We start from the raw sequence: 24,446 nt of genomic DNA on the forward strand, positions 1-24,446 counted from the left end.
CTGGGAATGAGCTCAGGGCTGTGCATACTAGGCAAGTGAGTCACTCCTGCAGCCGGGAGTTCACTTTAGAGCCTTCTCAGCCCAGATTTTCTTGTGAGCCTAAAGTGGGTTGCTCTGAAATTTCCCCCTCAGCACGGCTGCAGAGTTGAAAAATCAGACGCATTAGAAGGGAAAAAGAATGGGCTGGAAGGTGGCTAAGTGGTAGAGTGCTTGCCTTGCATGCATGAGGCCCTGGATTCGATTCCTTAGCACCACATAAGCAGAGTGCTAGCCTTGAACTGAAGAGCTGAGGCCCAGAGTTCAGGCTCTGCAACCAACCAACAAATAAATAAGTAAATAAATAAATGGGAAAGAAGTGAAGCCGGGCACCAGTGGCTCACGCCTGTAATCCTAGCTACTCAGAAGGCTGAGATCCAAGGATCACAGTTCAAAGCAAGCCCAAGCAGAAAAGTCTGTGAGACTCTTATCTCCAATTAACCATCAGAAAACTAAAAGTTTTGGGCTGGGGGCTGAGAAGGTGGCTCAGTGGTTAAAGCACTTGCCTTACATGCCTGAGGCCCTGGGTTTGATTCCTCAGCACCACATAAGCAAAAAGAAAAAAGCCGGAAGTGGCGCTGTGGCTCAAGTGGTAGAGCGCTAGCCTTGAGCTGAAGAGCTGAGGGACAGCGCCCAGGCCCAGAGTTCAGGCCCCACGACCGGACCCAAAAAAAAAAAAAAAAAAGTTTTGGGCTGTGGCACAAGTAGTAGAGTGCTAGTCTTGAGTTTAAGAGCTCAGGGACAGCATCTAGGTCGAGTTCAAGGCCCACAACTGACCAAAAAATGAAAAAATAAAAAAGGAAAGAAGAAAGCTGGGTGCCAGTGGCTTACAACTGTAATTCTAGACACTAAGGAGGCTGAGTTCTAAGGATCACAGTTCAAAGCCAGCCTGGCAGGAAAATCTACCACTCTTTTTTCCAGTTAAGTAGCAAAAACCTGGGCTGGGAAGGTGGCTCAGTGGTAGAGCGCTTGCCTTGCATGCCTGAGGCCCTGGGTTCGATTCCTCAGCACCACATAAGCAAAAAGAAAGAAGCCGGAAGTGGCGCTGTGGCTCAAGTGGTAAAGCGTTAGCCTTGAGCTGAAGAGCTGAGGGACAGCGCCCAGGCCCAGAGTTCAGGCCCCATGACCGGATCAAAAAAAAAAAAAGTAGCAAAAACCTGGAAATGAAGCTGTGGCTCAAGCAGTAGAGCACCATCCTTGAGTTAAAAAACTAAGGAACAGTGCTGGGATCAAGTTCAAGCCTGAGTACTGGCATACACACAAAATGTTCTGTTATGTCACCCTAGCCCAGCCCTGTCTAGCCAAAGAAGATCTGAAAACAATGAGGTGCTTTATAAAACCTACTACCATGGCTCTAATACCCAACTCCCTGAAAAAAAGGAAAGGAAAACCCCAAGTGTTAAAGAAGATGTAGAGAAATAGTAACCCCTACATGCTGGCTGCTGAAAACTGTAAGATGGTACAGACATGCTAGTAGTTGGGTGGCTCCTCAGAAAGCTAAAACAAATGATCTTGCAACTTCATTCCTGACACACACCCAAAATAACAGGGAACACGTATTTACATTACACTAAGTCAAAGAAGCCAGACATAGGGGTCACATACAATTCCATTTATGTGAAATATCCAGAGATTAGGTAACCCCAGAGACAAATGATAGGTGGGTAGATTGGTGGTGGCAAGGGGAAAACCCCAAACCCAGATCACACTCATCTAGGCTGGGAGAATCCAGGAACAATGCCAGGAAACCACGTATGTAAAAACCCTGCTACTGAGCCATGCTCAGAGAAACTGCTGCAGCCCCAACTGAGAACAACTTTCTTTGCTAATAAAGGGACTAGGCAATTCACACCTATTTTTGCTTCTCTTCTCAACAACAAACTAGAGCTAATAAAGCTGAGGTGTTCTCCGGGTTTCTGCGAAGCTATCTCTGCAAAGTGGGGGGAAGATGGAAGGTTGTACACACAATATTGCACTGGTATCTCTTCTCCAAGGAGACGGTGGAGACAAGCTGAACTCAAGTGTTCCCCACACAGGAAAGAAGTGCTAGTCTGGCAGAGCTTCCCAGGATGGCTGGTGAGAGAAAATGAAGCTCCTCTGGCTGTGGCTGGCATCTGTACTTTTTTTTTTTTGCCCATTATAAATTATGCTTAATATCTGCATCTCCCTGTTGTGTTCATTAGGTGAGATTCTGCCTGACACATGTGGTATCCTGTCTCCTGGAGGGTGAAGCTTCCTCTCTTCTTCACCCTGATGAGGATGAGATCTTGAACTGTAGACACCATGGCTATTTCCAGGACATTTAAATGCTGAGTCCTTATGTGAGGACAAATGGGCATCTAGTTGTAGAGGCGTCAGTCTATCACAGTGGAGCAGCTCACACAACAGCAGACCAATACAAAGAAAAGTTGTCTTCTTTCTGCATAGCCACCAATTGGGAACTCACTAAGGCATTAGAGCTGTGGCTTCTAGATGAGGCTAGAATGAAGCTTTTGCAGGTGTGAGAGTCACTCCTGGCATTCCACCCTCCTTCTGGGATGGCTGCAGAGAAGCCCATCCAGGCTACCCAGAGGCTGTGCAAAGAGTGCTTGGTTCTGCATATGGGGGCTTTAAACAGGTAAAGGAAGCCCTGGGAGCATCTGGCCTGACAGCACAGCAGCCCACAGCAGGGCACGCATAGAAACACATGCTACCAGCTTTGCCATCACATGCTAACAGCCACTGTCCAACGAAGGGCCTAGTCCTGTCCTCTCAGCAATGCAGTAGCTAGGGGGTCATTCCTAAGCCCTGGGCAGATGGCCACTGTCTCACAATGGCCTTTTCCATAGTGGTCTGCTTTATGTTCATCAACAAAGGAAGGCCCAATTCCAAAACCTAACACTTCTCTTGTTTACCAGGTCTCAGTTCACTTCCAGGTGTGAGAATGAGTCTCTTTACCCTGCCTACCCTCATCTGTTCTGAGGACAGAAAGGTCTGGTATGTCCAGGCTGGTGGCAAAGGCTGCATTTCCGGGGCTTCTTTGTTGTGGATCCCACATCTGAGGAATTGGCTCTGGCTCTTTTGCTCCTGGCCTCTGGCCCCTGAGTTTTTCCTCTGCCTCCTGGCCAGGGTTGAGCTGCAAAAGTCCCTGTGGGAAGAAGTGGTCAAAACTGACTTTAAAAATGACTCTTTGTGCCAGGCGCTGGTGGCTCACGCCTGTAATCCTAGCTACTCAGGAGGCTGAGATCTGAGGATCGCGGTTCAAAGCCAGCCCGGGCAGGAAAGACCGTGAGACTCCTATCTCCAATAAACCACCAGAAAACCAGAAGTGGCGCTGTAGCTCAAGTGGTAGAGCGCTCGCCTTGAGCTGAAGAGCTGAGGGACAGCGCCCAGGTCCAGAGTTCAAGCCCCACGACCGACAAAAAAAAAAAAAATGACTCCTTGTGCTGGTGCTGGTGGCTTATGCCTATAATCCTAGCTACTCAGGAGGCTGAGATCTGAGGAACACAGTTTGAAGCCAGCCAGGGCAGAAAAGTCCCCATGAGACTCATCTCCAATTAACCACTCAAAAACTGAAAGTGACTGGGCACCAGTGACTCACACCTGAGGAGGCTGAGATCTGAGGATTGTAGTGATTCAAAGCCAGCCCGGGCAGGAAAAGTCCATAAGACTTTGTTCTCCAATAAAACAACAGAAAACCAGAAGTGGCGCTGTGGCTCAAGTGTAGAGAGCTAGCGTGGAGCTGAAGAGTGCAGGGGCAGCGCCCAGGCCCAGAGTTCAAACCCTATGACTGACACACACACACACAAAAAAAACCCCAAAACGGGAAGTGGCACTGTGGCTCAAGTGGAAGAGCGCTAGCCTTGAGCATAAAGATGCTCAGGTACAGTGCCCAGGCCCTGAGTTCAAGACCTACAACAGAGGGAGGGAAAAAGACACTTTGTGGCTTATACTTGTAATCCTAGCTACTCAGGAAGCTGAAATCTAAAGATGGTGATTCGAAGCCAGTCCAAGCAGGAAAGTCTGTGAGACTCTTATATCCAACAAACTCAGAAAAAGTCAGAAGTGGCACTGTGGCTCAAGTGGTAAGAGTGCTAGCCTTGAGCTAGCACAGGGACAATGCCCAGGCCCAGAGTTCAAGCCCCAAGACCGGAGGGGTGGGGGGGAGAGATGGGCGGGGAAATGACACTTTGAGCCAGGAGCTGATGGCTCATGCCTGTAACCCTAACTACTCAGGAGACTGAGATGTGAGGATCATGGTTTGAAGCCAGCCAGGGCAGGAAAAACCATGAGATTTTTTTTTTGTTCGGTTGTTGGCCTGGACTCTGGGCCTGGGCACTGTCCCTCAGCTCTTCAGTTCAAGGCTAGCACTCTACCACTTGAGCCACAGCGCCACTTCTGGCTTTTTCTGCTTATGTGATGTTGAGGAATGGAACACTGAGCCACCTTCCCAGCCCAAGCCATGAGATTCTTATCTTCAACAAACTATTTAGAAAAAGCTGGAAGTGGTGCTGTGGATCAAGAGGTAGAATTCTAGCCTTGAGCAAAAAGAGCTCAGGGAGAGTGCTCAGGCTGAGCTCAAGGCCCAGGACTGGCACATGGGCACACACAAACACACACCTCGAAGTGCAAAGAAATACAGATACTAAGGGAAGGAAGCCCCACTTTGTTATCCAAGGACAACTCCCTAAGGGTATGGCAAGGAACATTTTGTCACTTGCCTCCTCTCCTTAAAGACGCCTAAGTTCTCAGAGACACTGTCCTATCTCTATTCTGTTCTGTCCTAGCTCTGTTCTGATAAAAGGGCTAATGGTGTCACTTTGTGCAGGATCTTTCTGCAGGTAGAAACCCAGCAAAACAGTGAGAAGTCAAGGAGTTCTGACCAGCAGCTGGCTCCTCACTGGAATAGCTGCAAAAAATCCTGACTTCTGGATCCTTCCAGCTCTCTGGATGCTGGCTGTCTGGTCACCTAGGACAACCCATCAGCTGATCAGAAGTCAAATGCTGCTTCCTGTGGTCCTAGCAAGTCTAAGTCTATGCAAGGCCAAGTGCTTTGCAGCCACTTCAAATATGGGTGTGGCACAGAATGTTTGTCACCTGGCACCTCCAGCTCTGGTTACAGGTTCTAAGTTCTATACTTATACCAATCTTTCTGGGTTCTTTGTTAATAGAACTGGTGATATGAGCCTAAGAATCATAGCTTAGAGCCAAGTATGGTGATGCATGTCTATAATCACATCATTTAGGAGGTTGAGACAGGAAGATCAAGAGATGAAGTCCTGCCTAGGCAAAACAGCAAGATCCCGTCTCAAAAAAAAAAAAAGCCCCGCCAAAAGAGAATCAGTTCGAGACTCACTTTGCTCTTGTATAAGACGGGAACCCTATGAGTAGCAGGCAATAGCTTACTGTTGAGGAAACCAAGGCTGATTTGTCTGTTTAAGCTAGTCTGGGAAGCACATCCGTATAACACCAAACTTCCCACTTAGCCTTGGTTTAAACTAACTAGTTAAGCTTCTGCTGTGCACTACAGCCACAAGGACCATTCACTGTCCACTGTGATTCTGACACACTGGCCCAAGCTGTCTAACCTGAGCAGCTTTCTAGACACCACACAGCCACTGTGTCATCTGAAGAAATGAGGCTAATAACAAAGATCTTACAAGGGCAACAGAGGCTAAGAAGCATGAGCTGTGAGAAAGGGCAGACACTCCTATCGTGGGGCCTATTACTGTGTGACCTCAACAAAGGCCCCTCATTGATCTGGACACAACTTTCTTCATTTGCAAGATTGATCATAATACCTGCTGAAGGCGAAAGGAGGTAGCTGCTGAAGAAAGGGTAAGTAGGATCTTCTCTACTTCAAGCTTTTTTTTTTTTTTTTCCGGTCCAATGTGGGGTTTGAACTCTGGGCCTGGTTGTTGTTCCTTAGCTCTTCAGCTCAAGGCTAGTGCTCTACCACTTAAGCCACAGTGCCACTTATGGTTTTCTGGTGGTTTACTGGAGATAAAGGGTTTCACGGACTTTCCTGCCCAGGCTGGCTTTGAACCACCACCATCCTCAGATCTTAGCCTCTTGAGTAGCTAGGATTATAGGCATGAGCCACTGGTGCCCGGCCTCACTTCCAGCTTTTTTAATGCTTAACTGGAAATAAGAGTCTCATGAACTTCCAGTTGGCTTTGAACCTCGATCCTCAGATTTCACCCTCCGGAGTAGTTGAGATTGCAGGCATAAGCCACGGGTGCCAGGCTTTGTTATTTATTTATTTAAAATTTTAAAATTAATTTATTTTTTTTGCTGGTCGTGGGATCTGAACTCTGGGCCTGGGCGCTGTCCCTCAGCTCTTCAGCTCAAGGCCAGTACTCTACCACTTGAGCCACAGCACCACTTCCAGTTTTTTCTGCTTATGTGGTGATAAGGAATTGAACCCAGTGCCTCATGCATGCAAGGCAAGCACTCTACCACTGAGCCACCTTCCTAGCTCCAAGGCTTTTTTTTTAATGACCCTGTTCCCCCCTCCCCCATTTATCTTTTAATTGACCACAATGAGCAGAACACACATTGATGAAGTATTTCCAAAGGTACATATTCAATTATGATGGTGGTACTGGGATCTGAATTTAGGGCCTTGTGCTTTCTAGGCAGGTGCTTTACTACTCAAGCCACACTTCCAGCCTACAGAAAGGGTATTTGCCATAGTGCTGGGCACAACTGAGCTCCTCAACTATCACCAGCTGTTCTTTTTTTTTTTTTTTCCTTTGCTAGTCCTGGGGCTTGACTTCAGGACCTGGGCACTGTCTTTGAGCTTCTTTGGCTCAAGGCTAGCATTCTACCACTTGAGCCACAGCACCACTTCTGGCTTTTTCTGTTTATGTGGTACTGAGGAATCAAACCCAGGGCTTCACACATGTGAGGCAAGCACTCTACCACTAAACCACACTCCCAGCCTAACAGCTGTTCTTTTTTTTGTTGGTCATGGGGCTTGAATTCTTTGGGTGCTGTTCCTGAGCACCTCAGCTCAAGATGAGTGCTCTATCACTTAAGCCACAGCACCACTTCTGGTTTTCTAACCGTTAATTGAAGATAAAAGTCTCAGACTTGCCTGTCCCAGCTGGCTTTGAACCTCAATCCTCAGATCTCAGCTTCCTGAGCAGCTAGTATTACAGGCGTGAGCCACCAGCGCCTGGCTAGTAGCTGTTCTGTATTTTTGGAAAAGTGTGGTTCCTTACCTCACTGGTCAATGAGGAAATGGAGGGGCAAGGCACTACTAGCCATGCCATCCTACTATTTGTGGTTTCTGAGATGAAGACCAGCATGGAAATCTGACCAAGGATCTACACACCCTGTCTGTCTTACCTGGTGCCACATTCTCGTCAGCCCACTGAAAGAAGCCACATTGCTGCTCTCGTGGCTTGGCACACGTATGGAACTGGCGCCCTTTGTTGGGTCCGTCCTTCTGCACAGTCCGTGTCACGGCAGGCTGGCTGCACAGGCAGGATGTGCTGCCACCACTTCCATCACTAGGGTTACCAAAACCACCCGACTGGTTGCCTGGGCCTGGTAGGCGTCCCATGGAGCTTCCTGGAGGTCTTGAGGCAGGGGTGGGGAGTCCTCCTCCTGACTGATGGCTGCTGTCAGCCCACAGAAAAAAGTTGCAGCCACCACCACTGCACTTGTAAAACTGCCGGCCCTGGTTAGGGCCCTCCTTGCGGACAGTGAGCAGCACAGCCTCCTGGCCACAGTTGCACGTCACAGAGTTGCTTTCACCAGTGCCAGTTGGTGGTTGGAGGGTCTGGTGCAGAGGCATTGAGGGTCCAGTCTGTCGGCTGCTATGGAGCTGGGAGTGGCTTTGTTGGCTACTGTCCATCCTGTTCAGGGCCTGGCTGGCCTGAAGGAGGCTAGAGGCTTGGCTTGCTCTGGGGGCACTCCCCCGTGAAAATCTCAGGTCCAAGATCTCCTTCAGGGTCTCATCACATCCACCAATGCAACCCACAAATTCTAGAGGCATGGTTGGTGGAAGGCTGCCACGCTTAAATTTTAATTTCAACCTAGTGGGAATAGAAAATGGCAAAAGACTTATTAACCACTATATGCTAGCATCTTCCATCATCCTGTCCCAGGGCTGTTAAGTCCCCCATGAAGCACCCTAAAATCTTCAGAAGATTACAGATTGGGGAGCAGTACAGATGAAACCTAACACCCTAATTCACCACCCAAATCCAGACTCCTCTGAAAATTTCCATTTCACTACACCAGTGGTTCTTGAAGTATGGTTTCTGGGCCCCATAGAGGTCTGGACCCCTTTCTAGGTAAAGGTCAGATTATTATTATTTTTGATCGGTTGTGGGGCTTGAACTCTGGGCCTGGGCGCTGTCTTTCAGCTCTTCAGCTCAAGGCGAGCGCTCTACCGCTTGAGCCACAGCGCCACTTCTGGTTTTTTAGTGGTTTATTGGAGATAAAAATCTCATGGACTTTCCTGCCAGGACTGGTTTTGAACCGTGATCCTCAGATCTCAGCCTCTTGAGTAGCTAGGATTACAGGTGTGAGCCACTGGCACCCAGAGGTCAGATTATTTTTTAAGAATGCTAAGAAGTTGCACATGGGTTCCCTTATTCTTCCACATGTGCCTACTGGCATTTTTCTGAGATGACAATACTTGCAGTGGCTCAGCTGACTGCAGAGGCAGTTATGGGAAAGCTAGTCTTGAACAATGGAAACAAATGTCATTCTTCGCTTTGGGAAAAAGGTACTTTATTTGAAAAATCATTTTTAAAATTTGTAATATATTTGCTATCAATGGATAAATACTTTAAAATGTCCCAACTTTCATTTCAAATAGGGAATATACAGAAAAACATCATTCATGACTAGAGCTCTTTGGGGTTCTCAATGATTTGTGTATGAGAGAAGGGTCTAGGGACTGGGTTTGAGAACTACTATCCTGTTACGGCTCTAGGGGTTTTGGAGCAGCATGGCCATCAGACTTAACAATTTCTTGACCTCAAAGCTGCAAGGATACTTTCTTCCTCCATGGTACTTTGGGGCTCAGAAGGGCTCCTTCCCAGATGGAGTTTCCATGAAACATAAAAGGATTAGATCAGCTTCCTGGGTTGCAGCCAGTACAGTTCCTGCTCCACAGAGCCTAAGAATGGCATTCCCTAGATGGATCCCCCCTTGTGATGGTTCTGTGATCTATGCCTTGAGAGACACCTGGCTCACCTGTATACAGGGGGTGGCTGACAAACCGAACACACGCTATCATCCCTGCTGGCCTCCAGCACTGAGTCAGGAAACCAAATAGCTGATCGACACTCAGGGAAACCTGTGCAGCTGAGGTAGAACCTGGGGTGTAGGGAAAACCAAGGTCAGATCACAGGAATACAGGAGATACTCAGTGTTTCACCTCTATTAAGAAAACTCTTTTTTTGGGGGGTGGGGGAGGTGGGAGTGCCAGTACTGGGGCTTGAACTCAGGGCTTTGCTCTCCCTTGGCTTTTTTTGCTTAACAGTGGCATTCTACCACATCTGCAGCCACAACTACACTTCTGGATTGTCTGCCTTGTCTGGCTTTGAATTACAATCCTCAGATCTCAGCCTCCGGAGTAGCTAGGATTACAGGAATGAGCCACTGGCACCTAGCTTAATGCAGCATTGGGTGTGTGTGCACATGACTGTGCATGTGTGCTGGTCTTGGGTTTTGAACTCTGGGTCTGGGTGCTATCCCTGAATCACTTTGTGATCAAGGCTAGCACTCTACCACTTGAGCCACAACACTACTTCAGGCCTTTTCTGAATAGTTTATTGAAGATAAGAGTCTCATGGACTCAGCCACCTGAGTAGTTAGGATTACATGTGTGAGCCACCTGCATCCAGCTTTAATGCAACATTTTGAGGCAGATACCACTCTTACTTCATGGAATCTGAATTCCCACAGCACATACTCCAGGTACTGCCCTGCTATGTTGTTAGTTCTAACACCTTAAGGACTTCCCCAAAGCAGCCTTCCTTTAATAATGATATGGACATAAAGTGACAGGGCCTTTCAGAGCTGGCTAACTCAACAGTTCTGAGTGAGGAGAGGTAGGCACAGAAGTCAGGCACTGACCCGCCACTTCTCTTGGTCTTGAGGACCATGTCCTTGTTGCACTGTGGGCACTTCCGGATGGGCTCTGGCATGGCTGGGTAGATATCCTCTTGTTGGGCCACCTCTGCCCTTTCCCCAAAGTATTGGGACAAAGCCTCGTCCAATCTGAAGAAAAGGCACAGACATCACTTAGCCAGCATCACTACAAAGGTATTACAATACTCTCCTGTTTCCATGACACACAAGAGCCTGGAAGCAGCTTGTTAGGGAGTCACAAGGCTGATACATATAGCAAAGGGCAGGGAGGAAATGGAGGCTCCCACTGCTCCAGGTTCCTCAGACTCCTGGCTTGCAGCTAGACAAGATATAAATAAAACTGCATTGACTGCATTCAATTCTACCTAGTATATTTCTTTTCAAAATGGGTTAAGTAGTAGTCTGATGGATAAAAAGAAAATCCTAAACTGTTATTTCCTACCATAAGCACAAAGACATGTGGAAGTATTTTCTCCACACCAACCATCTAGGGGATACCAGTTGGGTGTCCTCTAATTTAACTCAATTCTAATCTGGGCTCAGTCCTTAAGACTGTCCCACTTCAGAATGTGACCTGTATATCTGACCAACTGGCTATAAATTGGGTTACCATAATGCCCCTTTCCCTTCAAGTTTGACTTTTTTTGTGTGAGCCAGTCCTGAGGCTTGAACTCAGGGCCTGAGTGCTATTCCCGAGTTTTGTTCAAGGCCAGTACTCTACTACTTGAGCCACAACTCCATTTCTGGCTTTTTGGGTAGTTAATTGGTGATGAGTCTCACTAACTGGCTTTAAACCACAGTCCTCAAACTCAGCCTCCTGAGAAGCTAGGATTATAAGTGTGAGCCACTGACACTAAGCTGTGACTGTTTTTCTGGAGCAGCTCACATAACTCAGCAAAGTCAGATGGAGACATGCACAGAGAAAGGCATGTGAGAGGGTGAGGACCACTTGTGCCTTCCCTGGACGAGCTGTCCTCTAGGAATCTATTCAGCTATGTGAAAGAGCTCAAACCCTGGGCTTTTATGGAGACTTCAATATTTAAACATGACTGATAAATCATTGATCATTGGAAATCAACTCATCCTTCAGCCCCTTCTCTTCCTAGAGATGGGGAGTTCAAACCTCTAACCATATGTTGGTTCCCCTGGCAACCAGCCTCCATATTGCAGCTTATCAGGTGTCCCTTACCCCCACCCCAACACCTCCTCCATCAGTAAGCTGATTAGTAAAGCAAAAGGACAGTATCAGTTTAAGAATTGCAAAGCTGGGTTCTGGTGGTTCTCTCCTATAATCCTAGCTACTCAGGAGGCTGAGATCTGAGGATCATGGTTCAAAGCCAGCCCAGGCAGGAAAGTCCATGAGACTCTTATCTTCAATAAACCACCAGAAAACAGGAAGTGGAGTTGTGGCTAAAGAAGACGAGTGCTCACCTTGAACTGAAGAGCTCAGGGACAGTGCCCAGTCCCTGAGTTCAAGCCCTATGACCAACCAAAAAAAAAAATTAAATAAATAAATAAAAATAAATAAATAAAATAATTTTTTAAAAATCCAAGGGTTTGGGGCTGGGAAGGTGGCTCAGTGGTAGAGCGCTTGCCTTGCATGCCTGAGGCCTTGGGTTCAATTCCTCAGCACCACATAAGCAAAAAGAAAAAAGCCGGAAGTGGTGCTGTGGCTCAAGTGGTAGAGCGCTAGCCTTGAGCTGAAGAGCTGAGGGACAGCGCCCAGGCCCAGAGTTCAGGCCCCACGACCAGACCCCAAAAAAAATAACAAAATAAAAAAATCCAAGGGTTTTAGGAGATATGAACCAGGAAATGAAGGCTAAATATCTAGTATCAGAGTATCACAGGTAAAAACATACAAAGAATCTATCAGAACTGCTTTAAATGAATAGGACAAGAAATTTTTCTTTTCCTTTGTTGTTGTTTTTGTTTTCATCTTATTTGTTCATTTATCTGTCTTTGGGAGGGTAAGTGGTAGCACATAAATGGATGGACAAAGGGTAAAAAAAATGTAGCAGTGGTATTCACCATACACTATACATGAACTATACATCTTGTGGGCGGGGATGGGAGGTAAAAACTGGGAAAGAGCAAGGGAAAGATCTTGGACTTCAAAGCCAGCCCAGGCAGGGAAGTCCATGAAACTCTTATCTCTCATTAACCACCTGAAAACCAAAAGTGGTGCTATGGCTCAAGTGGTAGAGTGTTTACCTTGAGCTGAAGAGCTAAGGGATATCCCAGGATCAGAGTTGAAGCCCCACGACCACCACCACCAACAAAAAAAGTACTCTTTACCTGACTTACGTCATGTAACCCCTTTGTACATTACCTTTATAGTAATAAAATAATTTTTTTAAATGACTGTGACACCTAATCTAAGGCAGAATTAAAAATTTAAAGTCTAACTTTTTTTTTTTTTTCTGGGTCCGGTCGTGGGGCCTGAACTCTGGGCCTGGGCACTGTCCCTCAGCTCTTCAGCTCAAGGCTAGCGCTCTACCACTTGAGCCACAGTGCCACTTCCGGCTTTTTTTTTCTTATGTGGTGCTGAGGAATCAAACCCAGGGCCTCGAGCATGCAAGGCAAGTGCTCTACTACTGAGCCACCTTCCCAGCCCCAAGGCTAACATTTCTAAAGCTAACTACCTAGAATAATTGAAGGTGTTCTGATTACCATTATTACTATACTATTCTTACTATTTCTATACTGGCAAAAGTCTATACAGGGGCTGGGAAGTTGGCTCAGTGGTAGAGTGCTTGCCTTGCATGCCTGGCACTGTGGCTCAAGCGGTAGAGCGCTAGCCTTGAGCTGAAAAGCTGAGGGACAGCGCCCAGGCCCAGAGTTCAGGCCCCACAACTGGACAAAAAAAAAAAAAAAAGTCTATAGAAAAGAATAAACTAAACTATCAGGGAAGACGCCAAAAAGGGAAAGCCCATGAGACTAGCCTCTCCACAACAAGGTTTCCGGTGAGGATGAGCTGGCAGGGTGCAGGTCTAGAGTAACTGCACCTCCTAATTTCTGCTGAACCACCTCAGATACTCCTACTTCTTTTAGGGAACTCTATGGCACACCTGATTTCTTAGATAAGACAACGAGGTTTGGTACTTACTTCGTTGCCTTAGCCACTGCTTCAATGAAAACTTGCTTATATTTCTGCACTTGCTGCCTTAGAACCACAAATTTGTCCTTCTTGCCCTCACAGATCAACTTCAGATCAGCTTCCAGCTCAGCCCGGAGGTCAGGTTTAGACATCTCATAGCCCATGGAATCATAACCTGAAAGAAGAGAACAGTACTGTGAGCTCCTGAGTGATACGCAGGCCTCCCTGCTATCCACTGCAAGCTCCTTCCACCCTTACCTTCCACAAGTCCCATGCCCAGGTGACCAGGGAGGAATCGCTTGTCTGAAGTGAGCCCCACATACATCCGGGCTTTGATGGTTTCAATGTGCTCTGCATGAGTGGCATCGGTACCTGGAAGCCATTTCCGTTATTCTGAGATGATACAGGGAGCAGCACATGGGTACCTCTATCACCCTGAGATACTTCTTCCTGGACAGTCAATGCTGTTTCATATAGGAATCCATAAAGGAAACCTCAACTGTCCTGCTCCTCCTGCCCTACTGCTTATCACAGCCACCAATTCCAGCCTTCTAACTCTTCCTCTCTCATGGCTGTACCCATAATACCTCCTCTGCATCACAGCTCTATCCTAATTATTCTAAGCCAAAGGGACTTTTTAATATGTAGTTGTGCTACTAGGGATATGAAACCATGGACACAATGAAGCATCATTTCACAACAACTGGCCTAGGTACAACAGGAAAAGTAACAGTAAGTACTGGCAAAGATGTGGAGAAACTACATGTTGCTAGAAATGTAAAATGGTGCAGGCACTTAAGAGAATAGTTTACAGTTCCTCAAAAATTGGCCTAGAAAGCAAAATGGGGTGGTAGATGCTTAGAATTCCAGCACTTAGAAAGCTAAGGCAGGGCTAGGAATGTGGCCTAGTAGGAGACTGCTTGCCTAGTATGCATGAAGCCCTGGCTTCAATTCCTCAGTACCACAAAAACAGAAAAAGCCAGTAGTGTTGTGGCTCAAGTAGTAGAGTGCTAGCCTTGAGCAAACGAAGCTCAGGGACGGTACCCAGGCCCTGAGTTCAAGCCCCAGGACCAGCAAAAAAAAAAAAAAGGTAGGCTATAGCAAGACTTGATCTCAAAAAACCAAAAACCAAAAAGGAAAACAAAAATCTACACCTCATAGCCTTCCTAGACCACTAGTCCTAGCAACTCTTTCACAGACTTAGTTGTATATTCTTTTACTTTTTGTGAAGGTGGTAGTGTAAAACTTAGGTGCTCAGCTACTTAAGTCAAACAAATTCCTAAGCCAGTGAAAAACTGCTTGTTTACTTGATTGATTAATTCATTCACTTACTCATTTATTGCAGTACTAAGGGGTGTTTTTGCCTTGGGCTTGAACTCAGGGCCTGGGTACTCTCCAGAGATTTTTTAATTCAAGGCTAGCACTTTTTTTGTTGTTGTTCAGTAGTGGGGCTTGAACTCTGGGCCTGGGCGCTGTCCCTCAGCTCTTCAGCTTAAGACTAGCACTCTACCACTTGAGTCACAGCACCACTTCCAGCTTTTTCTGCTTATGTGATGCTAAGGGCCTTATGCATGCAAGGCAAGCACTCTACCACTTCCTAGCCCTTCAACGTTAGCACTTTATCACTTGAGACACAGCTCTACTTCCAGTATTTGTGGGTTGTTAGAGATAAGAGTCTCATGGACTTTCCTGACTGGGCTGGCTTTGAACTGTGATCTTTAGATCTTAGCCTCCTGAGTAACTAGGATTACAAGCATGAGCCACTAAAGCCCAGCCAGTACTGAAGTTTGAACTCAGCTTTCTTGGCTGGTGATCTAACATTTGCCCAACAATTCCAACCCAGATTTATGCTGGTTAACTGGAGATGGAGTCTCATGGACTTTTCTATGCAGACTGGCTTCAAACCACAATCCTCCAGATTTCAGCCTCCTTAGAAGTTAAGATTAAATGCTGAGTCACTGTGCCCAGGTTTTCTGAGTACAATATATACTTGTGTTGCCGATCATTAAAGGCAATAAAAAAAAAAAAAGTGGCAACTGGGGGAAAGCAAGGAAGGGGTGATGTCCAAAAAATGAAATCTACTCATTACCTGACTTATGAAATGGTAACCCTTCTGTACAACACCTTAAAAACAATAAAATTACATATTTAAAAAAAGTAGCCCAGGGCTGGTAAGGTGGCTTAGTGGTAGAGTGCTTGCCTAGCATTCATGAAGCGCTGGGTTTGATTCCTCAGTACCACATAAACAGAAAAGGCCAGAAGTGGTGTTGTGTCTCAAGTGGTAGAGTGCTAGCCTTGAGCAAAAGAAGCTCAGGGACAGTGGCCAGACACTGAGTTCAAGCCCCAAGACTAGCCAAAAAAAAAAAAAAAAAAAGTAGCTCAGTAATCCCACTCCTAGGTACACACCCAAGAACAACAAAAACATACCCTCATACAAACACATAAGACTGTTCATAACAGCATTGTTTTGAACAGATCAAAAGTATAAATAATACAAAAGTCTATCAACTGGTGAATGATGGGCTGGAGGTGCAACTCAGTGGTAGATCACTTGCCCAGCCCACATAAAGCTCATGTTCCATCTCTAGCATTGTACCACAAAAACAACAAAACCCCCACACTGGCTAAGGTAAATTCTTAACTAGGAGATATGGCTCAAATGGTTGAGCACCAGCTGTGAGTCAAAAATCCAAATAAGCATGTGAGGACTTGATTTCAAAACCCAGTAATAACACAAAAGAAAAAGAGGGGCCAGGCACTGGTGGCTCATGCCTATAATCATAGCTACCCAGGATCACAGTTCAAAGCCGGCTCAGGCAGGAAAGTCTGTGAGACTCTTACCTCTAATTAACCATCAGAAAACTGGAGTGGCACAGTGGCTCAAGTGGTAGAGCGCTAGCCGTGAGCTGAAGAGCTCAGGGATAGCCCTAGAATTCAAGGCCCAAGACCGACCAAAAAAAAAAGAAAAAGAGAAAGGGGGAGGGGGGAGGAGAGATGGGAATGTATCACCTGCACTGAGGAGACAGTGGCTGTCACACAGTACATGCTGAGAGCCACAAGCTCCACATGAGCTACTGACCGATGCCATGCTTCTCCATGAGGGCAATGAGGTCAGCTTCAGTAAGCAGCTGGGGCGGGCTTGTCTCTCCATCCACCATCTCCACAGTACTGGGCTGAAAGCAGGAGCCTTGCTCATAGAGCGGAAGGAGCTACAGAGAGCAGGGAGTGCAAGGGTCAGATAGTTCTGTCATCAAACTCAGTCCATTCCTGCTCCATCAGAAGGTATAGGGCTGGAGCAAGAATACCTCCCTTTCCCATCTCCTTATCACCTTGTCACTCCAGTGATCATATGGATATACATCCAGGTAGTTTCGGGCCAGGATTATGAGGCCATGGGCCACAAAGCGTTCCTGAGCAATGTCAATCTCCACAGTGGTTTCCTGTCCCTGAGCATCCTGGGAGCAGCAAGCCAGAAAATGGCGAACAATGAACTCATACAGTCTTCGTTCATCTCCCTGGAGAAAAGGAAAGAAGTCTGAAACCCCTAGAACTGTACATTTCAAGGTCAGTAGTACCAGTAAACTAGAGTTTCAACCCTGTACAAAACAGGCCAACATGAGTTCAGGCAGGTCTTTGGGAAGATGATTTCTTTTTCTTTTTTTTTTTGGGTCCGGTCGTGGGGCCTGAACTCTGGGCCTGGGCGCTGTCCCTCAGCTCTTCAGCTCAAGGCTAGCACTCTACCACTTGAGCCACAGCGCCACTTCTGGCTTTTTTCTTATGTGGTACTGAGGAATCGAACCCAGGGCCTCGAGCATGCAAGGCAAGTGCTCTACCACTGAGCCACCTTCCCAGCCCGGAAGATGATTTCTTTTGGCTGACATACCTTACTACTCTATAATCAGGCAAAGGTGATCTAAATAAGGGAGATAGTCTCCTCCAGCCTGGAAAGTGGCTCTTTGATGTGAATTCAAACAGAAATGAGATAAAAAACAAGAGACTCCCTAAACATAAGACTCACAGGCGGGCTGGGAAGGTGGCTCAGTGGTAGAGCACTTGCCTTGCATGCCTGAGGCCCTGGGTTCAATTCCTCAGCACCACATAAGCAAAAAGAAAAAAGCCGGAAGTGGCGCTGTGGCTCAAGTGGTAGAGCGCTAGCCTTGAGCTGAAGAGCTGAGGGACAGTGCCCAGGCCCAGAGTTCAGACCCCATGACCGGACCCCAAAAAAAAAAAAAAAGACTCGCAGGGAAAGACTGCATCTCCAAGCATGTACTACAGCAGTGACTTCGTATCAATAAGAAAGGATTAGTGAAGTTCCTTGCAAAAGCCCAAGAAACATTTGTACTCATACATAGTAATTCTCACTCTAAGAACTGATTCAAAGGAAAAAGATGTATAGAAATATTTATGTGTATACTACATGTTACAGATAGGATGGAGATAATCTTTTTTTTAATTGTGAAAACACTGTACAGAGGGGTTACAATTACATGGGAAAGATAATGAGTACATTTCTTATCAAGCATTGTAGCCTCCTCCTTTGTTTCACCTTCCCATCCTCCCCCCCCCCCCAATCCTCCCCGCACCCTCCCCTCCCCCCAGGATGGAGATAATCTTACAAAAACAGATTTGGCAGATTAACAATTGTCATTTATCATACTTGGCAGTGAACTCTCATTCCTCCTACCCCGGGGATCCTAACTGCTAGAATTGCAAATATAATCAGGACTGTAATCCACCAGAACTGTGGATGTGGCTCAAATAGCAGAGTGCATACCTAGTTAACAGCATACCTGGCTAGCAAGCATGAGCAAGCTCAAGGCCAAGTTCAAATACTAGTACTGCACAAATAAAATAACAATCAAGTAAGTATATAATGGCTGGGTGAGGTTAGAATTTTGAGATTATATGCATGTGTTGAAAAATATGGTTTGGCCAACTAGACTGACTTGAGCTACATACACAGTGATACTCTGCCTCAAAGAATAGAAGAAAAAAAAATTGTGGTTCTGGTGCTTGTTTGCCAAGTACCAGGCCCTGAGTTCAAACCCTACTACTGTCAAAAAAAAAAAAAAAAAGGACAAATAAAAGACATGGTTCTGAGTAGGGGATATAGCTTTCAAAACAGAAAAAAAACTTTTAGTTAAAACTCTTAGCTACAGACTTCAGACAAGCATAAACAGCTACTGCCCTTGTAGTACTCATCCCCCAGCTGAGGAAATGGCTAAAGCACTGAAACTTCCTGGCAGAGTTGGAAGCCTTGTGGTGACTAAAGGCTACAAGGCTTCGGAAATGGAAGGAAGGCTTCAAGGCTTGCTGTGTGACTGACAGAGGAAGGTGAGTTGCTTTGTCTGAATGAGGGACCAACTAAGTGGAGTTCACCAATTACAGCCAACCATGGGGGTCTTTATGAAAGCCAGGTATAAACTGGAATATTTTTTATTTTGTTGGTTGTGAGGCTTGAACTCTGAGCCTAGGCACTGTCCCTGAGCTTTTCAGCTCAAGGTGAGTACACTTGAGCCACAGCTCCACTTCTGGTTTTCTGGTGGTTAATTGAAGAGTCTGGGGGGAAGGGGGAGGGATATGGGAAAGGATGGGAAGGGGAAAGAAAGGAGGCAACAATGCTTGATAAGAAATGTACTCATTACCTTGCCCATGTAATTGTGACCCCTCTGTACGGTATTTTCACAATAAAAAAAAAATTTTTTTTTTTGGGGGTTCCGGTCATGGGGCCTGAACTCTGGGCCTGGGCGCTGTCCCTCAGCTCTTCAGCTCAAGGCTAGCGCTCTACCACTTGGGCCACAGCACCACTTCTGGCTTTTTTCTTTTTGCTTATGTGGTGCTGAGGAATCGAACCCAGGGCCTCTGGCATGCAAGGCAAGCGTTCTACCACTGAGCCACCTTCCCAGCCCCAATAAAAAAATTTTTTAAAAAAAGTCTCACACACTTTCCTGCCCAAGCTGCTTTGAACCATGATCCTCAGATCTCAGCCTCCCGAGCAGCTAGGATTACAGGTGTGAGCCACCAGCGCTGGCTAAAATTTTATTTATTTACTTTTTGGTGCCCATCCTGGGGCTTGTACTCAGGGCCTGAGCAATGTTCTTGACCTTTTTGCTCAAGGCTAGTGCTCTACCACTTGAACCACAGATCCATTTCAGAAATCAGTTTTTTGGTGGTCAAAGTTAAGTGTTTTATGAAGTTTCACGGCCAGGTTAGCTTTGAACCCTGCTACTCAGATCTCAGCCTCCTGAGTAGCTAGGCTTACAGGCATGAGCTGGCTTTGGAATAAAATTTCAATACTGACCTTTTTCTTGACACAAAAGAAATATTTCAGGGGACTGGGAAGGTGGCTCAGTGGTAGAGTGCTTGTCTTGCATGCATGAGGCCCTCAGTACCACATAAGCAGAAAAAGCTGGAAGTGGCGCTGTGGCTCAAGTGGTAGAGTGCTAGCCTTCAGCTGAAGAGCTGAGGGACAGTGCCCAGACCCAGAGTTCAGGCCCCATGACCAAAAAAAAAAAAAATTTCAGTATTATTTATTTAAATCAGAAAACATTTAGACCAGATTTAAATCTGCTCCTGTTCCAGCAGGCCTCACATCCAGAGAAACAAACCTGTAAGTTGCTGGTGTATTTGGTGGGGTGAATAGGAGGATGAGCTTGGTCAGATTTGTTCCCATTGCGTGGGTTGGGGCCACCCCGCTCCAGAATGCTTTGGGCAAAGGCCCCCCAGTGTGGATCAGAAGTCTGCTGTTCTACCAATGCCATCAGGTTTAAGTCTTTGGGAAAAATGTTTGTTTCTGTTCGGGGATAGCTGATGTACCTAAAAGAGAGGCAAATGAAAGAAAATCACTAGGCTCCTACCTAGGTTCTGTTATAACTCAAATTTCCAGGTAGTACCTGCAATCACCCATCTGCTGCTGCTAACTCAACTGAAAACCACCTGTCCCAGGCAGAGAAAAGGTCATACATGGAAGCCCTTTGAAAATAAGGAACAGTAGGCCCTTCTGTTAAGACAAATGAGATGGGAAAAGGAAAGCAAAGTGCAGGATAAAAGCGTAAAACTCTGCATCAGCCTCATGGCCTGGGGCATATCACTGGCATCCCTAAGTTCGTCTGACATAAAGACTGTGTCATACATTAGCTCATTGGCCAGTTTTCTTAAAGCATCCAAAAAACATGCTGTCTAACAAAGCTGTTAACATGGACTCTACATTGTATGTATGTGTTGGTACTAGGGCTTAAATTAAGGGCCCAGGCACTGTCCCTTAGCTTTTGGGCTCAAAGCTGGTGTTGTACCACTCCTGATTTTTTGGTGGTTAATCGGAGATAAGAATCATATGGAGGGGGGGGAGGAGGAGTAGGGAGGTGGGAAGGGAAGGGACGGTAGGGGAAAAACAAAGGAGGAGGTAACAATGCTGGATAGGAAATGCACTCATTACCTTACTCATGTTACTCAAATAACTATAACCCCTCTGTACAGTATTTTTACAATAGAAAACATATTTAAAAAAAAAAAAAAGAATCTTATGGACTTTCCTGCCCTGGCTGGCCTTGAACTGTGATCTCGGCTTCCTGAGTACCTACAATTATAGGCATGAGACACTGGTGCCAGAATATGTCATTTTCTATTGGCTTCTTAACGATGATTCTCACAGGCAAACAATTAAAGGTGCCATCTGCTGTCTGTACTCCCAGGAGCCAAGGGAAGAGGTCTTCAGGGGTTAAGAGTTTTGGGGGACGGGTGCTGGTGGCTCATGTCTGTAAACCTAGCTACTAAGGAGGCTCAGATCTGAGGACCATGGTTCAAAGCCAGCCTGGGCAGGAAAGTCTATAAGACTCTTATCTCTAATAAACCAACAGAAAAAACGGAAGTGGCGCTGTGGCTCAAGTGGTAGAGAGCTAGCCTTGAGCTGCAGAGCTCAGGAACAGCGCCCAGGCCCAGAGTTCAAGCCCCACGACTGACAAAAAAAAAAAAAAAGTTTTTGGGGCTGGAGATGTAGTTCAATGGTAGCATGCTGGCTTGTCATATGCAAGGCCTTGGAGTCAAGTACCAGGGATTTTTCTCTGGGCTCTTATATTCAAATGCCTTATCTACCAGAGCTTGGGTGTTAGCTAGTTTGTTTCTCCATAGCTCTATTTCTTCTTTTCCCTCCTCCCTCCCTCCCTCCCGTGTGTGTGTGTGTGTGTGTGTGTGTGTGTGTGTGTGTGTGTGTGTGTGTGTGTGTGTGTGTGTGTGTGTGTGTGTGTGTGTGTGTGTGTGTGTGTGTGTGTGTGTGTGTGTGTGTGTGTGTGTGTGTGTGTGTGTGTGTGTGTGTGTGTGTGTGTGTGTGTGTGTGTGTGTGTACCTTGGACCCTAATTTGGCTTTTTTGCTCAAGGCTTGTGTTCTACCACTTGAGCCATTCCCATGCTTTATTTCATAAGCTATTTTATATCCTAATAAAGATGCACTCTATTTCTTCTTTTCCCTCCTCCCTCCCTCCCTCCCTCCCTCCCTCCCTCCCGTGTGTGTGTGTGTGTGTGTGTGTGTGTGTGTGTGTGTGTGTGTGTACCTTGGACCCTAATTTGGCTTTTTTGCTCAAGGCTTGTGTTCTACCACTTGAGCCATTCCCATGCTTTATTTCATAAGCTATTTTATATCCTAATAAATATGCACTGAATTCTACTGCCAGATCCCAATTATTTACCCTTGAGTATATAGCTTTTCAGCAATCCGCATGGTTTCTTTAGCATTTATTCTCAACTTGCGAGAAGCCAGCTTCTCCAGCTCCTGTTAAGAAGATAAACAGGCATTTTTACAATGCAGTATGAGTTGGTAGGACACAACTACCTAACCATCTTCAGGCAGGCCTAGCCATCATCATGCCAGCTGTGGCACTCACAACAAGATGAGAAGAATGGCAGATCTCAGACAGTGGTTTTCAGACAGTCATACTCAGCTGGAAGAAAACCGTTAGCAAATTTATGGCCCCAAACACTGGGGAATGATGTGATATAATAGGACCGGGAGAGAGGCTAAAACCTTTTCTTTTTTTTTTGGCTGGTCCCAGGCCTTTAACTCAGGGCCTAGGCTCTGTCCTTGAGCCTCTCTGTGCTCAAGGCTAGCGCTCTACCACTTGAGCCACAGTGCCACTTCCGGCTTTTCTGCTTATGTGGTACTGAGGAATTGAACCCAAGGCTTCATGTATGCTAGGGAAGCACTCTATACCATTAAGCCACATTCCCAGCCCTCTTTTTTTTTTTCGACAAGGTTTCACTACATAGCCCTTTATCGTTAGTATTACAGGCATGAGCTACTAGAACCAGGCTTGCATTATTGTTCTTGGTTATGAAATCTGCAACTTTTTTTTTTTTGTGGCAGACTATCGTAGGAATTAAACTCAAGCCTTGAGCTTAGTAACAAGGTATACTTCGCCTTGAGCCATGTTCCCAGCCCTTCTTTTGCTTTATTTTTCAGATAGGGTCTTTTCTACTCAGGCTGGCCTCAGAGACAGATTTCCACCTCCAAAGTAGCTGGAATTTCAGGTGTCAGCCACCAAGCCAACTGACATTTTTTTGTTTGTTCTGATCTTCAGGCTTGAACTCAAGGCCTGGACACTATCTTTGAGTGTTATGCTCAAGGCTAGTGCTCTACCACTTGAGCCACAGCTCCACTTCCAGCTTTTTTTTTTTTTTTTGCCAGTCCTGGGGCTTGAACTCAGGGCCTGGGCATTGTCCCTGAGCTTCTTTTGCTCAAGGCCAGCACTCTACCACTTGAGACACAGTGTCACTTCTGGATTTTTCTGTTTCTATGGTACTGAGGAATAGAACCCAGGGCTTCATGAATGCCAGGAAGCACTCTACCACTAAGCCACATTCCCAGCCCCCTCCCCCCCCTCTTTTTTTTTTTTTAAGTTAATTGGACCTAAGTCTTACAGGCTGGGCTGCCTTCAAACTGTGATCTTAAGATCTCAGCCTAGGGGCTGGGAAGGTGGCTCAGTGGTAGAGTGCTTGCCTTGCATGCCTAAGGCCCTGGGTTCGATTCCTCAGCACCACATAAGAAAAAAGCCGGAAGTGGCGCTGTGGCTCAAGTGGTAGAGCACTAGCCTTGAGCTGAAGAGCTGAGGGACAGCGCCCAGGCCCAGAGTTCAGGCCCCACGACGGGACCAAAAAAAAAAGATCTCAGCCTCCTGAGTAGCTAGGCTTACAGGCATCAGTCACTAGTGCCTGGCTGAAGTTTACATTTTTAACAACCAACATATTGACACTAATGAAGACAGTCTGAGAACCACCCTTTGGGAACTACTCAAGTCCTGGAATATTCCCCTGGGTAATGAAAAGTATCCTTTGAGGCCTTCTAGGGCATAACCAGATATTCTTCTCTGTTGACTATATACCAAACATATTTTAACCCGTGAGAAAAAAACAAACCACATATGTTGGGCTGGAAGTGTAGCTTAGTGTTAAGAATGCTTGCCTACTGGGTAACAGAAGAGATCAGAGAAGAAATAAAGCATTTCCTAGAACTCAATGAAAATGAAAACACCTCACAAAGAAACTTGTGGGACACAGCAAAAGCAGTCCTGAGGGGCAAATTTATTGCCCTCAGTGCCCACATCAAGAGAATGGAGACAGACCAAGTAAATAATCTCATGTTGCAACTAAAACAGCTAGAAAAACAAGAAAAAATGGGACCTAAAGCTACTAGACGAAGCCAGATAACCAAATTGAGAGCAGAGATTAACCAATTAGAAAATCAGAAAACCATAACCAAAATAAACCAAACAAAAAGCTGGTTCTTTGAAAAAATAAACAAAATTGATGGCCCGTTGGCAAGATTAATTAAAAAAAGAAGAGAGGAAACCCATATTAATAGGATTAGGGATGCCACGGGAAACATCACAACACGTACCCAAGATATCCAAACAATTCTAACAGACTACTTTCAAAAGCTATACTCTCTAAAGGAAGAAAATCTGGCGGAAATGGATGCATTTTTAGAGAAATACAAGTTACCCAAACTGAGCAAAGAAGAAGTTAACCAATTAAATAAGCCAATATCCTATAATGAGATACAGGAAGCTATCAAAAGTCTTCCAACAAAAAAAAGCCCAGGACCAGATGGATTCACAGCAGAATTCTATAAGACCTTTAAAGAAGAACTAATACCCATACTCCTCAAGCTCTTCAGAGAAACAGAGAAGGAGGGAGCTATCCCAAACTCATTCTACGAAGCCAATATCAC

The 24,446-nt window shown here is 46.0% G+C and overlaps 1 protein-coding gene across 1 annotated transcript in view; it reads right to left on the reverse strand.

Annotated features, from left to right (window-relative positions):
- Positions 1 to 1,627: 1,627 nt before the first annotated feature.
- Positions 1,628 to 24,446, reverse strand: part of Top3a (DNA topoisomerase III alpha) — a 39,849-nt gene continuing 17,030 nt past the window's right edge. The window contains exons 10-19 of the mRNA XM_042673710.1: positions 21,910 to 21,992; positions 19,837 to 20,044; positions 16,558 to 16,743; positions 16,308 to 16,437; positions 13,487 to 13,600; positions 13,238 to 13,403; positions 10,117 to 10,260; positions 9,232 to 9,354; positions 7,369 to 8,060; positions 1,628 to 3,163 (exon numbers count right to left, since the gene is read on the reverse strand). Of these exons, the coding sequence (XP_042529644.1) occupies positions 2,985 to 3,163; positions 7,369 to 8,060; positions 9,232 to 9,354; positions 10,117 to 10,260; positions 13,238 to 13,403; positions 13,487 to 13,600; positions 16,308 to 16,437; positions 16,558 to 16,743; positions 19,837 to 20,044; positions 21,910 to 21,992 (2,025 nt within the window). The 3' untranslated portion in view covers positions 1,628 to 2,984. The remainder of the gene's footprint in view (positions 3,164 to 7,368; positions 8,061 to 9,231; positions 9,355 to 10,116; positions 10,261 to 13,237; positions 13,404 to 13,486; positions 13,601 to 16,307; positions 16,438 to 16,557; positions 16,744 to 19,836; positions 20,045 to 21,909; positions 21,993 to 24,446) is intronic.

This window comes from Dipodomys spectabilis, unplaced genomic scaffold (assembly GCF_019054845.1).
Source record: "Dipodomys spectabilis isolate Male_0828 unplaced genomic scaffold, ASM1905484v1 ptg000018l, whole genome shotgun sequence".
NCBI classification, from domain to species: Eukaryota; Metazoa; Chordata; class Mammalia; order Rodentia; family Heteromyidae; genus Dipodomys; species Dipodomys spectabilis.